The sequence below is a fragment of the Mastacembelus armatus genome, chromosome 7 (assembly GCF_900324485.2).
Source record: "Mastacembelus armatus chromosome 7, fMasArm1.2, whole genome shotgun sequence".
NCBI lineage: Eukaryota > Metazoa > Chordata > Actinopteri > Synbranchiformes > Mastacembelidae > Mastacembelus > Mastacembelus armatus.
The window spans coordinates 15368235-15385747 of NC_046639.1; the positions used below are offsets into that span (position 1 = coordinate 15368235).

At 38.9% G+C, this 17513-nt stretch overlaps 1 protein-coding gene across 2 annotated transcripts in view; it reads left to right on the top strand.

The window, feature by feature from the left end:
- pex14 (peroxisomal biogenesis factor 14) overlaps nucleotides 1-17513 on the top strand; it is a 43810-nt gene that overhangs the window by 1568 nt on the left and 24729 nt on the right. For both annotated transcript variants that reach the window (XM_026332101.2, XM_026332100.2), the window contains exon 3: nucleotides 15962-16046. In XM_026332101.2, coding sequence (XP_026187886.1) covers nucleotides 15962-16046 — 85 coding nt within the window. The remainder of the gene's footprint in view (nucleotides 1-15961; nucleotides 16047-17513) is intronic.

Genomic DNA, 17513 nt, shown 5'->3' on the forward strand with positions numbered 1-17513 from the left:
GGCACATAGTTGGAAAAAAACAAAACAAAACACTGAACCTGTTTTTTATGATCTGGTAACTTAAAGCTCTTTGCTTTCATCTTATCATTAACAAACCACTTTTCCTGGGCTAATCAGATGATATTACACATTCCTTAGCAACATCAAGTGTTAAAGGCTTTCAATTAGCAGCCAGTCACTTTAGCCACACTGATGTCCCAAAGCCCATAATGACAATGTACTTTATGTTCCTTGTCTTCAGAGATGGAAAAACGCATGCAAAAAGGTTTATTTTAACAGAGACAATGATTACACAGTTGCTTTAATCATGTTTAGCAACTTGTATTGCTGCTGATGGAAGTGGTGGTGTTTAACCACATACCTTTGATGTCCTTAGTTTATCCCATTGTTTTTCACCCACAAGTGGCTGGGAAGATTTTTGAATTGCTTGGCACTAATACTATGATATTTTTCTCCTGAGAGAATTAATTAAAAGACTTTTATAAAGTTGGAAACTATAATCTTCATATGCAGTAACAGTTGTTAATACTAGCAAAGCCAGTAACATTTCCTAAGAATAAATACCAGCAGTTTTTCAATGAGGTGTAAAGAAAAGTGTTGGTGAGACACAACTGGCTCTAGTGACGACAGTGTTTAAAGCCAGGATTCTTTACTGCCAAAAGGGATGCATCAGAGGTACATTTGCTGTCCTTGTATGGACACAACATCCAGGTTAGAGAAGTGTGGTATTGTTCAGCCTACATGTCTCAATGTCATTCACCACCATTCACTCTTCATCCTCCCCCATCATCCCTTCATGCCAAGGCTAATTTAATCCTGGGGTTATTGATTGTGGGAGCATTCTCCCAGGCTTTCTTTCAATTTACTTCAATTTCATCATCCCAGTGCGCTTCAAGACTGCCTCTTCAAAAAGGGAAGAAATTCTTGTTATGAGGGTCCTGACTCGAGACTGGTTGACAAGTGCTCCCACCCCCCACTACCACCCTCACTTCCAACCCTTTTTCTCCTTTCTCGTTTTGATGAGCTGCTCTTTCCCAGTTAAGTGGATTATTACAGTAGGGATAATTCTTGTCACATGGCATTATTTGGATGAGGTGAATAATTGAAATTTGTGTCTGAAAGGATTTTATCTGGATGAGAGGAAAGGGAATGCTTGGCAGGGTTGGAGGGCAGAGAGAGGGAGAGAGATAGCACACGCATTTGTATAAGATTTATGTGCACATGTGCATGTCAGAAAAACCAGTGTGTCAGGCTGGGGACACCAGTCATGTTAACAGGTTCTGACTCACCTCGCCCAGATCAGAAGGCCCTGACACATTGCACAGGCTGGGCTCTCCTTGGTTGCAAAAAGACCCAGCTCAGGGGCCTGTGCCACAGACTCTACTACTATCCAGGCCAAAGGAGCGGGTCTAGACCTGCAGGTAGACAAACAGTGTGGGAGAGACTGTCTGAGTGTGTGTTCCATGGTTGACTGGTATACCAGTTGCTGCTAGCCAGTGCAGTTGCCTCTGGCGCTGTTCTTTGCTTGCTCTCACCGCAGCTTGCTCTGACTCCGTCTATAACCTCCTCCCTCTTCCCCCACTTACAACGGCCATGACGATTACCCCTGCCAGTCTCTTGCTGGCCCTTGGCCTTGTCTGTGTGCTGTGTCTCTCCGGTGACACCCATTGCTTACCTCGAGCCGCCTCCAACAACTCTCTCTGCATTGGAAAAAAAAAAAAAAAACATCACATCTGCATTATAGTCAGTTATTCATTTTCCAGAACTTAGACTGTTGCGAGTGAGATGAAAAATGAATGCTTCTTTGGCCATCATATGCATAGTAGTGGATTCTGAGAAACACATGCACACAATTATTTTCAATTATGATTAATTTAGTTTGTGAATATTCAGAACAAATAATGAGCTTGCTGCTGCCATTAAATGAGAAACTTTTGTTGCCATGAGCTGACCTTTCATTAAGCAGAAATCTTACAGTTTTGAGTATCTCTGGTAGATTTAACAAACATATACCAGTACACTGCAAAACTACAGGGCACAGTGTTTGTGTGTGGAAATGCAGCCGTGTGGTTAATGTTTGCAGATAGTGCATCTGTACCACACCTCAGTGTGTGCATGTGGGTGTACATAGTGTAAACTGAGTGTATGTGTTTGTGTTTAGGATTGGGGGTTTTAGTACAGCAGAGGGAGGTTGGTAATGGGAGGGGAAAAAGAATTGTAAGAAGAACATCCCCGGTCTCATAGCAACTTCAAAAGCTCCCTTTCCCCAGGATATTAAGTGACTGTGATGAAAAATTTAGCAAGCGTTAAATAAGCCGCTTTGAAGTGATCTGTTTTGGCTCAGCAGTCTCCAAATTTCCGTAGCCCCTCTGCAATAGCCATCATACTATAGAGGGGGAGAGCGGGGGGAAAAAAGGGAACACTGTGTTAAGTGCAGGAGTTGTGGGGGACTAGGCCAGTTGGCAGACGACACACCAACAGTAATCCATCCAGCCAGCATCATGAAGGCACTACTCCTGCTACTGTCCCCTTTTATCTTTCTCTGGTCCTTTTTCTCCTTAGTTCACCTCTCCCTCCCTGACGAGGTTTCTGCTGAGCACTGTGAGTTGCAGGCAGACAGATGTTGCTCATATGTTAGCTCTGAAAAGAGATTTTTTTTTTTTTTTTTTTTTTTGCTTATGCGTGGGTGTAACACAAATGTAACACAGTGGTGATAGCAGGAAGTCAGAGGTTACTCTCAGGTCTTGACTCAGTTATTTTTTTGTCCTTAATGACTTCCCCCATGGAACATGTGTTTGTGGAGAGAGATGTCCTTTTAATGCTAATCTATCATTTGTGTGTGCGTATGTGTTGTTTTATCAACTTGATTATTTATTGATTTGTACAGTTTATCAAAAAAAATGAAAGAAACTGCAGTACACTTTAAATGATTCAAATCTTTTTTACATTTTAGCTGCAATAAAGCAAAAATAACAAGAAATTCATTTTATATTTGAATTCATTTGTACATTCATCACTTCCAAAACCATTACTTTAATTTTTGAGGACTCCAGGTTTTAACATGCTCCAAATTAATTACTAAGGCAGAATAAGAAATGGGAGCCAGTAATGAGTCTGATATGGTAACTTCATTCTGTCAAGAAACTAGGCTACCATTTAGTTAGTCAGGGGAACCTTCTCTGAGATTTTCCTTTTTTCCTCTTTGCTCATTACTTTAATTGTAATTGTAATCCTTTATTGGAGCTGTCTGCAGTAAAGGAGAGTTATGGTCCGAGTGGGGGCACGAGCCATAGAGATATTTCATGATTATTGGAGAAGACGGTCACTAGGTGGCAGCCACTAGTTCAGCCTCACTGTAATTACTGGGTGGAAAGTGATGGCGAGAAATGGCGTGTGTGCATGTGTGTTTGTGCATGCAGGGGTGTGTGAAGAGCGATTTCTCAGATTGTAACACACTCCGTGAAAGAGAAAAGTCGAATAAATCTGATCACCTGCCATCTCGCAGTCAATAGATATTGTATCCTGTCATGTTGACTGTAAACATGCTACATTCTATGCAGCAGCACAGAACAAATGCATATTTTGCAAGCACCTATCTTCATTTATTGTGGGGAATTTTGAATGTTTTCTGAAAGATGTATTTCACTGTGCACTAATGCTGAGGGATGTAACATATTCAGATGACATAGCATCACTTGTGTTTTGTTTCCTGTGCCCTGATGTAAAACATCTGCACACCAGTTTGTTTCAGTGGTCAGGGTGAAGTTTTCATTTTTGAAAAAGATAAAAGCTCAATTCTCTGTTTCTTAGTGCAACACTCACTGTGCATCATGCGCTGTTTGTTTCGGTGGTTAATGATACAGGAAGGGCCCTCCATTTTATTGTTGCTGTGTTGCACTTTTTCCACTCCTCACCCAACCCGGCAGCCAGCCTCCTTAGAGGACTCTGTATGAATTCTCACTGTCATGTCCAAGGACGAGTGGCGCAGGGTCAGCTAATTGCTTTTATGATTATGATTTCACGTCAGATTTATCGTGCATGCTCAGAGCACATCTTCCAGGTCCTGCCGACGTTGCTGGCTTGGATGGGGAAAATGAGTTTACAGCTTCTGGCTGTGACTTCTTGTTTAAGTGCAGGTCACACTTTTTGACTCATTAGAGTTGAATGCAGGGGGTGAATCACACAGGCTTTTACAGGAAAAGCCTGTTTTTTCTATGTCAGTTACTGTACTTGTTTTTCTCATATTTGCCCACAAAAGAGCATTTTTTTTAGTTTGTTTTTGACATGTGCTAAAGTTTGGAGGTCATAAGTGAGGAATGACACAGACAAGGATTTTTGGTTTTTCTGTTGTTTGAACTTTTTATGAGCCATAAATCTCTCATCTTCGTTTCTGTTCACAGATTAAATCATTACGCTTATTCCCCTCATACTATGCCAGAATTATCAGTTGACTTCTTTTTGATGTTAGTGACTTTTTTTTCTCTGATGGTTCCACCCACTCTTTGAAACTGATGACTACAGATGAGTCCAACCCATTTTATGAATTTTATTTATTTGGTGGTTTAGGCCTCAAGTGCTGAACCGGGCTAGATTGGCATTGTCACCCGGGACAGTAGCATTTGTATCTCTGCTTTTGATGACATTGAAAATCCTTTTATTCTCTGTAAAGTTCATGGTAAACGATAAGAAGCGGTTTTGAGTCTCTGTCAATAATGCACATATTTTATGTAGATAGTTTCGTGTCGTGACCTGCCACTCTTGATTTGTTGCAGTAATTTGACCTTGCTGTGACCTTCTTGGCCCAGCCCCAGTGTGACTAGTGACAGATGCAGCATGGGAATATGGTTTGGATAGTTTTCCAATGCTTGGAGGAATGTTGAAGCTAGTTTTACACAAAGTGCATTTTGGAGACATATGTAAAGTCTGTGATTAAGCTGAATTCAATAAACTTTAATGAATACTTGGGACTTTATTTGTAGGGTTTTTGTCTCAGCAAGTATATTAATGTAAACAGCATGGTAACAGAGCTGTAATTTCCTATTCTCCCACAATTTAGTGAACTGTCATAATATGTTTACTTAAGAAATGATAGAAATACGACACTAGTTTAATTACAGTGTAGTCATTTTGCCTCAATATACTTGGGAAAGTGGCCTTATTGAGCAGAGCTTCCTTTATACTCTATTCTGCTTTGTAATTACTTCAGCTTGATTTATCGTCTTTTCTTTGTGTTTATGGTTGTAAACTGCTCGAGTGAGTAAGTTGGTCTGAGAGTGGCTTGTCTCCTTGCAGCAAGGCTGGAAATCTCCCGATGAATCTGAGATGTCTCTGCTGTCAAGACTGCTCACATCGCTCTCAGCCTCCAATGTCACTTTCAAGGCATAATTACACAAGTTGTGTTGATTAGTATGAGAAGCAATTACGCTGGCTTTCCGCTGCAAATGGAGACTGTGATGGCTCTTGATTGACAGGAAGCATCCTGACTTTAATAAGTAAATGACTATGGTAATTCAGGTACTGAGACCCTTTGATTTGTCAGCATCTTTCTAATTTTTGTGATGTCCTCTGATTTTAATGAACATGAATTTGATTGAAACCCCATTCATTTCCCCCCTGTCCCCGTACTCGTCGTCTGCCTCTCTCTTGTCTGACCAGCAAGTGCTCTCACCAGGGAGCCATATGCTTTCGCTTTCAGAGCTATCCTAAACAATCTGGCTACTGCTGCAGAATTATTTCTCTCTGAATGAATCCAGTGTGTAAAAATAAAAACAAGAAAAATGAGCAACATGCAGTTTTAGCACACTATTCCTAATGCTTTTTAGCACATCTTGCTTTCACAAGTGTGGAAATCAGAGGAAAAATTATTTGTAATTGACACTTTGGGGAACATTTTTTCTCTTTTTATCTGGCTTCCCAGTAAGTTATTAGCTGTTAATTTGTCTGCAAGCCTCCCTACAGCGCCAGATATTTGTTCAAATGCCGGGATCCCCTCAGTGCATTTGTAACTACACTTCTGAAAATGCTGCCCTGTCTAATTATGTAATACAATATTGCCTTTTAGGCAAGTTTCTTTTAATTGAATAATAGTAGTTCTAGTGAAGGGCGAGCTATTGCCACAAAAATGCTTAAGGACTCTCTACACTATAAAATACACGCTGTAAAATCTGTTTATATCAAGTCAACAATTTACTAATTTTGAAATACAGTATTCCTAGAACAAAAGCTAAGGTATGTCTATTTTAGATATTTGATTTAGGGCCAAACATTTCAATAATGCAGAAATTTGATTGGCCCGAGCTTAAGTATCATATTTCTTTCTTTGTTAACCACAGTTGGCCTAATCAAGTAATTCCCTGTTTGTCTTAGTAACCCCCTATAGACTCATACATGCATAAATATAATAAAATAATTTGCTCTTGCACTCCCTAGCCCAGCTGTAATTTATATGGATTGAATGAGTGCTGCATTGTGGAAAAGCACGAGTGGACCAAATGCTCGTTTGTCACCTCTAATAAATGTTGGAATGTAAATTATGAAGTTATGCTTCAGATGTAAATGCACTTTATTCCAGTCCTTTAATGTAAACAGCCCACTCCAATACATTAAGGGTGGTGGGTGGAGGGTGGTTGGGGCTGAGGTGGGTGTGGGAATTTGACTTGGAATTTTGACTGTTTTCACAATCAATAATAAACACAAAAGAGCCTAGATGGGAAACATTATAACATATCTGAAGTCAGGTTCATAAATTATTGCATGAAAGCAGGCTTGTACACCAAAAATGTAAATACATTAATGTTATTAATAATGTAGTGACTAATAGTTCTATCAAGACTGTAATAGCAGTTTAATGGAATATGACAGCAACAATGTATTACACTTCTTACATGTAGACGAGACCTCACATGACATTTATCAGGGATTTCTAAAACAAATTTTTTGATTATTTTGTTAAGTTAATTGCTTCTTTTCCCCCCAATGTCTTCTCTGGGAGAGGGGCAAAAAAAAGCTGGTAATGGATATTAATTAATATGTGTCACTTTTCTGGGTTTGATTAAAAATAATGAAAGGAAAATGCTAATGGGATTTTAGAGTTTCTCTGTGTGTGGTGCCCTGAGATTGTGGTTTTATCTGGGGAATCTGGAAAAAAAAAAAAAAAAAAAAGAGATAGTGGGCTACTCACTAGGCTGAAATGAAAGTCACATAATACAGAAACTGAGATAAATTATCTTGAAAAAAAAAAAAAAAAATAGAGCACTTGAGTGAATATATTCCACTCTAATTAGCCTAACTTTAGATGTGTCATATGGACGTATATTGACGGTAAAGCTAAAGTTTTCAGTGTTGCAATGAAAAGTTGAACATTAGTTGCAATTCATCTCTTCCTCTCAGAATGACGTTATCCTCACCTGCAGCTGGAGGATTTTTTCTAAATGAAAGAAACACTTGAATCATTTCTGACAAGTTGCTGTCTTGGCAAGTTGTTTTTCTGGCTACTGTGATGTGTTTCTAATATATGGTTGTTTGCCAGAAAGACGATGTATGGGCTTGTTTTTCAGAAAGGTTACAGAGGTCGGATGTCTTTTTTTTTTTTTTTGTTTTGTTTTTTTTCTTTGTTTTTCCAAGGGTTTTTTTGGTCTTTAATTTAGATTAGACACTTCTCATGCATCTTGAAAATTGAGCTATACTTGACTTGGCACTGATTATAGCAGGATGTCTGTGTCTTCATACTTAGGCCACTACAGTCAGCATAGAGAAACCCTTGCCAAGACGTCTTTGTGCCTGTATACAGCCTTTGACAGAAAGAGGACTTTTAAAAGCTATGATTAAAATGGGGCTCAAGTGTCAACCTGCAGTGAAATACAAAAAACAAAAAATCAACCATAGCCACTGACACAACTGACAATTATCTGACACCTGGACTGGCTCTCCTCCCTGGCATGTACATCAAGACTGTTGACTTCTTGTTAATGCAGTGATTAACAGGAAGATTGAATTTGTTATCCTGTGTAGCTCTCCTGGCAGCCACACTTTGCTTTCTCTTTGATTAAAATAGTAGATAGATGGATAGTAATAGTAATACTGTCATGAACTTAAAAAAAAATCTAGGAAAGAGATGATGGAAATGGAATAAACAGTGAAGTGGATGAGGCCTTTTTGTCCTTTGGAGCATGTGTTTACTGTGGAATTTGTGATTTTAAGGGAGGAATTGGTGACCTGCAGTCCAGTGGAAAGAGTGAACATTCTTTGGCTGTCCCCAGATATGACAGATTTCTATGTCTTTACATATAAATGACATATAAATCCTGTTTTGCCCTATTATCTATTTACCACTGCATGACGACCCTCCTGTCTGTCCCTCGTCACACACATCTATAGGACATCATCACTTTTGTCACCCCTTCCACACTTTGTGGAAAGTGGTTTTAGGTATCATGGGGATGAGAAAAGGGAAAGTGAAGGGGCTTTATCAAAACAGCTGGTACTTTTGAAATGCAGAGAGTGGCATTGTCATGTGTTTTCTGTGTCAAGGTTGGAAGAAAATGTCAGAACAGGTGCGTGTCTGCAGCTGAGCTGCTTGCCAACTCAGCCCCTTTGCTGTAACATGTCACCCCATGTGACATTATAGTGGTTCACTGTGGGTTGTGTCCTCTCCTCAGTCTTTTAGCGGAGCCTGGTAAAACATGTATTTTCCACCATCACGATGTGAGTTGGTGTAGAGTTCACGTGGGTGTTGGCACCTAAACTTTGACCACTGCCTTTGATTGTCATGTGGTCGAGTGAGATTGAGTTGTGCAGAAATCCTTTCTGATAACTTTTATTATTATTATCTAGCCCTGAAATTTTGATAATATCATAATCATAATGTTTTTGTTTTTTTAGAAGCACAGTTTAAACTATAGAACCCAACAGTTATGTATATTTATTTATGGTCTGTATCAAGCAAATATGTTGCAAAACCTGAAGGCTGTGCCTGAATTTCTCAGAAGAGGTAGATTATGTTTAGGTGTGGCATGTACAAACCAAATGTCACACATGCTTCCATCACTTTCTGACGTTTTATGGTCAATGGAATCCCCAGTGTGTAACCTCACTGGTTCAGAACGGTTGAAATGAAAAATTATTATTCGCTCTGACAAGCTGTGTTGTTCGTATCCTCTCTGGCATTAGTATAAACGAGAAGAAAGAGAACTGGTGCTTCTGTGACCCTGACAATTGTTGTTTTCTGATGTTGTCAGCACCACATATTTTTATGCTTATCCCACTTTTGAGGTTAGATACTGGCAGTTGGAGGCCTCCAGAAGAGGAGAATTGGCCAACATTTTTCTTTGTCACTGTGATATGGAACAGACTCTAGTTGCTCTATTTCTTCAAAACCAAACAAAGTCCTTGAGCTTAAAATTTCATTGCTCTTTCGATGGTGATTTCAGTTCAACGTATCTGCCATTGTGGATGTGTGCCCATTGTCTTGGCAAGTGTGTCTAAATGTTTCTGACAGGTCTCAATGGAAGCTAGGCCACAGGGGTAATCTGCCAGGCTTTCCTTCCACCTTTGACTTGACCTGTACCACGCTTGACCAGTAGATGGCGATGTTAATCTTCTGTGGCTTCTCTACCGTTTTGATGCATCTGCTTTTACACAATTCTTCTCCTCTCCTTTGCTCTGTGGCACTTGCTGAGGAAAGCGGGGTCTCACCTCGTGTGGAGGGTCATGCCACCAATTCCTGGCCCCCTTTGAAGACCATGAAATTGCTGATCCAAGACGCACGATTAGTGCCATTCAGCCTGCTGACTGGAGAAGGGTTGACGCGCGATAATAATGTCACTGGAATGTCACAATCTGTTTGGTTGTCTTTGTGAGCATACTCTCATCCCGTGGCACAGTGTACGCAAGAAGGAATAATTTGATCAATAAAAGGACACCTCTTTCTCTATTGTCACTGGCCTCTCTATTCTAGTTTTATTAGTCAATTTGGCAGGCTGGCAGAACTGCACACAATGCTGATGCCAACCCGCTGCATCTTCACCCCAACTCCCTGTATTATTTGTCTATTGTAGTGGTTCACTTCAAGTTGCTGCCTGTGTTTCTGTGGCTGGGTGCTGCCTCAGTGAGAGGAGCAGTTTGGATCAACAGGGGAGGATAGGCTTGTCACTGTAAGTTGTTTGAGACGCAGGCAGCTCTTCTCCTGACACCACAACACAACTTCTGTGGTGTGTCGCTTGCACACAAGCTTCACGTTGTTTGCTGCTGGTGCCGCTCGCATTTTGCCTCAATCAACTAATTGAATGTGAAAGGCCAGCAGGCCTTGATGATGTGAAGGACAACACAGAGCAATGGTAGTTTTAAAAAAAGCCATGTTCATGTTCATTTAAATCAATTTTTACAACATTTTAAAAATAAAATTACTTAAAATTTGTAAATTCATATACATATGCAATTTAAGTTAGAATCAAACTTTTTTTTCATCAAACTTTTTGTAACACGTGTAAACCAATTTATAACCACATTTACTGTGTTGCATTTCTGAAAATGGTGCACAGTTCTGTAAAGCAAAATTACCTGAATATGTGAAATTCATTATTTGTTCATTTAAATTAATTAATTGGGCGATAATTGACCAAAGTTTGTCAAATTAATTGTTGTCATGATTTATATATATATATATATATATACATATTAACATGGATTTCTTAGTTCATTTTTTGAACAAACCCTTTTTTATTCAGTAGCTAATTTTGCATTTTGAAACTACATTTTTTTGGTATATAAAACTGATGTTTCATCATGAGTACTTCTGTGTCTGATAACACTCATTCCCAATACTGAAAAGCACATGGAGATGCTTGTCACACTGTCATCATTGACTATAAAAAGGAAAAAAAAGAAAAAGAAAAGCTTCGAATTACAGGAAAGAGGCACTGCATTAAAGAACAAAGGAGATCGATGGCAGTACATTAAATTTTATGCGAATGAAAAAAAAAAATCAACTAATTAAAATTGATTACTCCTGCTTTGTAAATGTGTTTCTGAATTAAATTATTGTATGAAAACATTTTGACCAATTGAGGAGCTGAGGAAGTATCCATTACTGGATTGCAGCTGAGAAGGGGCTGGAATGTTTTGTGGTGGCTAAGTAGTTTGTTGTGCTCCTCTGCGACTCCCTTTTTGCTCCCCCAAAGCTAAAGTGCCATGGGTTAATCTCTGATGACCCTCATCTCTCAGAGCAGCTTCAGATTCATGGTTCGGGCCTTTTACTTGAATTAAAAGGAATTTGTTGGCTATATAACTACTTCTTACCAAGGTGTGTGAAAGTGTGGTGTCACTGACAGAGTCACTGCTCTTTAGTCATCAAAGCTTGGGGATGGGGATGCCTTCCCACTGGGGGTTTCCTTATCTAAGCAGTCATCTGTCTCACTAGTTGAGAAACGGCAACCTCAGGCAGCACGCTGACAGTTACATATTAAAAAATGTCCTGTTGACCCTGTTTCTTTAATTTACTTTTACTCATTTTTACATACCACAAATTCTTTTCAAAAGAGAAAGAAGGAACAAGGCAAGGCTTAGTCCAAGCAACTCCCTCTGTGTTATCTGTATTGATCTATATGCTGCACAGTTTTTTCATTGTATCCTCTTTGGATGAGATATACTTTAGCTCTGAGTGTTTCTTATCATTTGAACCAACTCAACTTTTCCATGTTCAGAGTTCTGATAGGGAAATGCTGCTGAATGGAAAGTCTGGTCTGTACAAGCAATGGTCTTAAAAGAAGCTTGAATTCCACCATCTCCCCCTCTTTACAAAAATTGCATAATGCACTTTTGATGTCATGATTGTAGTCTTGCCCATGGCTCTAACATTGACATTGATACAGCACTGTATGTTATTTTTAAACCTTTGCAAAGCAAATGTCAATGAAGTTTTCCATGACCCTTTCATCTGTTGAAATGTTGACTATGACCTTTAAATTTCAAAAGTTAGTCATTCGATAAAGATTGACCACCTTCAGTGTTAACCCAACCTACTGTATTTACTGTAGAAATAGATTTAAACTAGCACAGTATGAAAAGAGAAGACAAATCTCATATTGTACTAGTGATATTGTATATTGTATTGAGGTTGAATTTTCATTAATGGTTATTCATTTAATTTTATCACATTATAAGTTATCTGAAAAGCTCTGCACAAAAATGAAGACGGCAAGAAACAAAAGCCTTTTTGCTTTTGCGATGGTTCTTCTCGTGCAGGCCACTGATGTAACCTGCATTGTCTGAACATGTGCAGATGTGGAGGTTAGCTCGATGGTCGAGTCTGCACCTCACTTCCTGATGTCTCTCAGGGTCAATAATTCCCTATAGCTGCTCCCATGAGGCCTTGCTTCCTCTGCTAAAGGTCATATTAAGGCGGGAAAGATGTCACAATTAGAAGAACATTTAAAGCTGCTCTTTTAAAAAGATTAAAAAGCACTGTTGGCCACATCAAGTAGTCAGGCGACTAAAGGAAATACAATAATTGCATTAAAACTTCATTCCTTTCTGGTGGGGCTCTGGTATCAGAGAGGTATTGGGTTAAGTCATTTAAGACAGCTGCCCCTGATAGCAAATCAGCCATGAAAGCACCAAATTAATATAGAGCTTCATTTTTTGCCGTCTCTCACTTTCTCTCGCTTTTGGTCCTTCAAATGTGTGTTTGGGGGGAAATTTGAGACTAGCTTAACACAATTTTTGTTCGTGTCTATCAGTGTGTTATTATATCAGGGGCACTTCTCCACAAATGTACAGGCCGGGGCAATTTGGAATGAATTGATTCACACTGAGACTGAATTCTATACTTGCTAATGATTTCCTTTTAGCCCCTCCTTTGCACCCCCTACCCAACTTCTAGTTCCATCATGCCCTCTGAATGTCTTCATTGTTGCAGACAAAATGTGTATATATACCTTTTTGTGGATTAGATGACATGAATTAAGAAGTTGCTAAGTGCATGGAAATTTAATTTTCTGTAAGAAAAAAAAAAAAAAAAGTAGACGCACTGCTTGAGACTTTGGATAAAAATTTAGAGAAAAAGATGTGTAGTAGGCTTATTTTTAATTAAGATATCCTTACGTTGTTTCAAAAGAGGGTCATAGATCAGTAGCAAGAGACCTTAAAGAAAGAAAAGTTGTGAACACTGCATTTTTGCCCAGTAGCACTTTCATTTTTAGCAAAACTGTCAGCCAGTAACTGGTTGTTTGAGCCTGAATAATTAAGACTGAAAACAAGACTGCATTCGGTTATTGTGAGGCATCTAGTGTTGTTCTGCAGTTTATTTTAAATACTGAAACAGGCTGAGAGAAACCAATGTAAGGCATGATGTTTCAGCATATGTCGTCTGTGGTCTTACTATATATAACAGGTAAGTGCTAATGCTAGTTAGAGCAAAAATATACAACTGGTTACATGGATTCCCCTTAGGCGTTCAACCATGGAGTTTAAACATAATTGGATTTCATACTCATTTCTCACAATTCAAGGTATCACAATTGTAATTTTCAGACCAGTGGATTGCAAAGACTTGTCCAGTTCAAACTCAATAACATTGCCGTAATCTTGTCTGTTCATCAACTTCACTCTCTTTAAGTGTGTTGGTTAATGTTATCTCTTCCAATGATTGAGTTTTCAGGTCTTTTTCAGCTTTACCCGACACTTTATTGGTTATCTGGTTTGCAAAGATTATTGCTCTTAACATGGAGCACTTTGGTGCATTAGCAGTCAAAGCTTTACAAGAAGCTTTACAAATGAGAGAATTGTAGTATAAAACAAAAAATGGTTCATTGGGTTTCTGAAAGAAAGGAAATTCAACTAAATTTTATTTTAGTTAGTTATGCTGCCAAACCAAATGTGCCTTGTACTATCATCCATCTTACCCTCTTAAAAGCCCAGTTGTGTGCTACCCAACACTATAACTGGGGTGATCCATAAGTCAATAACAAGACAAGACTGAAATCTGTGCAATGTGGTTATAATTGATTGAGATGTCTGGGTGGAACTTGTGCAAAGCATTTATGTCATCTGCTAAGAAGTGCACTTTTCCTCTCCCTGAAGATCTACCACTACAGTTTTAACCAAATCGACATTTGCCTCATTAGTTTGCCGCTGAGCTAGCTGTGGTCTTTACCAAGATGTCATAGTTATGCCTATTAACATTGAAACAATTTTCTTGTCAATATTGTGCTGCTAAAATTTTGAGGGAATGTAAACAAGGTTAGCTTATTCAGCATATTCCTCCTCTATTAGGTCATTACCCCTTGTAGGACCTATACCATTTTGTTATAAATATTAGATTAAAGCCTGGATCCTGCCTTTCACAAGTAGTCATGTTGGCTAACTTACTTGAATACTGGGAGTTTTGCCAACATTATGATTTTGTCTTGTTATCAAAGAGATATTTTCTCTGTGTTTTGACTCTATCTTGTGGCCCAGAACATCAGTTGGGGTTTCACCATGCTAATGTTTTAATCTGCTTGTCACAATGAAGGTTCCGGGTGACTGACTTTAATAAGCCCTCAGCATATAGAGATCCAGGAAATTCCATACCCCTTGTGTAACCTTTATGTACATCAAGGTCACAGTTATGTCATAGTAAAATGGTAGATTAGGGTCTAAATAAATTGTGGCAGCAGCTCTCATGGCAACTATGGTGCATTTTCAGAAAATTCACTGTTGAAGTGTCATTATGGCATATATACTATGGTAAACTTACTCAGGAAGTACGCAGGAAGTTTGTGGATGCTGTGTTGTATTTTCATGGGTACACTTAATTAGAATAAAAATGCTATTAAGTTGCTGTTGAGCTTATTTTGTATTTACTATTGAAAAGTCAATACATTTTCTTAAGTTCTATTGATGCCTGTATGCCGATTCCTCACTGTACTGTCTGTGTCACTAAAATCTGCCTCTTTACACATCTTCCCTGCCACCCCTACTCCTTGGACAAGTTTAAACTGCAATTCTTTTGGATTGAAACAGGTTCATAGTATATGCAATGCATTACCCAAAACGAATTACCACTGGCAGGGCGCTCAATCACTTTGTATCTTTCAACACTAAGAGAAAAGAAGAGTAATCAAAACCTTTCAACCTATTAGAGGGATGACTTTTACAATTGAATCACGGGGACCACAGGTGCGATAATAAGTCATCTAAACCTCTCCTCCCATGTGTTTCCCCTTTCTCTGTGTTCTTACATATTTATCTATTTTAGGAGGCGCCACTTCATGGCGCCCACTTCAAATTTATGTTTTAATGCCATTTGAGGAAGATTTTTTTTTTTCTCTCTCCAATTCTTGGAAATGCATACTGGGGTGGAAAATTAAGGTGCATCTCGAAGGAAAACATAATAGAATCGATGAACGCAGTGCACTTAAAACTACTGATGTTCTGATGCTATTTAACGTTCTAGTGCATTAACGTTTCAAGTCATTACAACATTCAGGCTGGGTGATTTGATCATGGCAGGTTTTTAACTGGAAGAATTACAGAAGTTTTCAGCCTAGGATTCTCAAGTTATTAGATACAAATGATCACCTCTGCATTAAGTATAGATTTTCTTCCACTGCGCACTTAAGAATGGAAGTTTGTCTTTAAGAGGGTAATAGCAAATTAAGCTCCATACTCCATTTGTCCAGCACTCTTGATGGACTAATTTTATAACTGCTGATTTGGTCATTCCCCACATTTAGCTGGAAAGTGGTCAGGTGGTCTTTCTCCTCATTGCTGGGTGTGGGGGCGTAGAGGCAACTATCAAATGGAATCCAGTTATGTTTTTTTTTTTTTTTTTTTTTTTTGTCTAGATTTATAACAAACCTTTATCTTAAAGGTCTAGACTGATGTTTATACTGTTTAAATGCCTGACTTTCCTGCTGACCTTACCTTCATCCGTTTACATTATCTCATTCAAAGCAATTAAACCACAATTGTCTCTTCCCAGATTACCACTGCTGTGAACTTTCTACAGAACCCAAAAGTACGTCAGAGTCCCTTGGCCACCAGAACAGCCTTCTTGAAAAAAAAAGGTAAGGAAGATTTGATTTGCTCTTGATTAATGCTGAAAACCTTGAAAAAAACATCATACATTTGTCAGAAATGGTATTAACACACTTTTGGTAAGATTGGTCTATAAGGGTCAAAGGCTATGGTCATAGTCCGTTGCCCTAGGGGAGTGTGTGTGTGTGTGTGTGTGTGTGTGTGTGTGTGTGTGTGTGTGTGTGTGTGTGTGTGTGTGTGTGTGTGTGTGTGTGTGTGTGTGTGTGTGTGTGTGTGTGAGGGTGTGTGTGTGTGGATGGGGGGTATAACAGGGGTCGATTTAGCTTCAGATTCAGGCCCTGTGAATAAATGACACACCAGTTTGGATGCTCCTTTGGGTTCAGGAAAATTAATATTGACAAACTCTCTCTGCATTTTCAATGGAATTATCAATATTGCCTTCCAGCATTTTAACCCTTTTACTTAATTTAACTGTTATCGTAAATTTGAGGCATGACACAGGGAGGTTTTCTAAGCAAGGATGGTTGAAATGTTTGCTGGCTCTTCAGTTTCTTTGCAGTTCATTGAGATTATTTCTGACACATAGTAGGATATTGTTTGTGTAATAAAACTTGCAAAATGCTTTATTACTCTGAACTCATTTAAGGTGGTTCAATATAATGCGGTGGTGGAAAATGTGCAGTGTTATCCCATGTATTGTTCCACTCAGCCTCTGGCCAATTGAGAGATGACTGTGTAGAAAATGTCACTTTGCCACAGATAAATTCTTTTTGGTGAATATTTTTATGTCAGTCCTTCACTGACAGTCCAGTGCTTAGGGGACTTTTCCTCAGCAGTGCTGGGGGACTTTGCCTCCAGCATTAGAGTAGCCAAACAGTGAAAAGTGAGCCTAAAAGCTCAATGATCAGGGAAGGTAACCTGAAACCAAATCCATGGCTGCCGGCTGCTACTACACACATCTCATGGCTCTAATGACTCGTGATATCTTTTGAAATTTCCTTGTCTTTCTGTTTCATTATTGACAACAGAAGCTTGTTCATGAGCTACTGTTGGATGTCTCAGACATAATAAGGCTTCATTGGTACCAAATGATGTCATGGTACACCTCATTTTCTTCGTTCTTTCTGCTTTGTTTCAAACTCTATGCAGCTCCGCTATCCAAAATGGTTTGCTCTTACTGCACTTTAAGACCATGAAATATGTATGACGCTTTAATGCAGATTTATTTTGGAAAGTCAGATCCACTGTAGATCTAAACAAGAACCCTTCATTTGCATAAGGACATTGATCTTGGGGAGGGAGAGATTAAAGATGAGTGAAAATAAAGCAATGAAACACTAAGCACAAAGTATGTTTAAGTAGCACTCTGCAGTATTCATAGGATGACTCTTTGACTTGTATGGTATAGTCATACATAAGTGATCTTGGAATTCTTGCCGATTCATACTTCAGCTTCCCTGAGTTGTTTGAGGAAAGTGCTTTACTATAACCTCTTA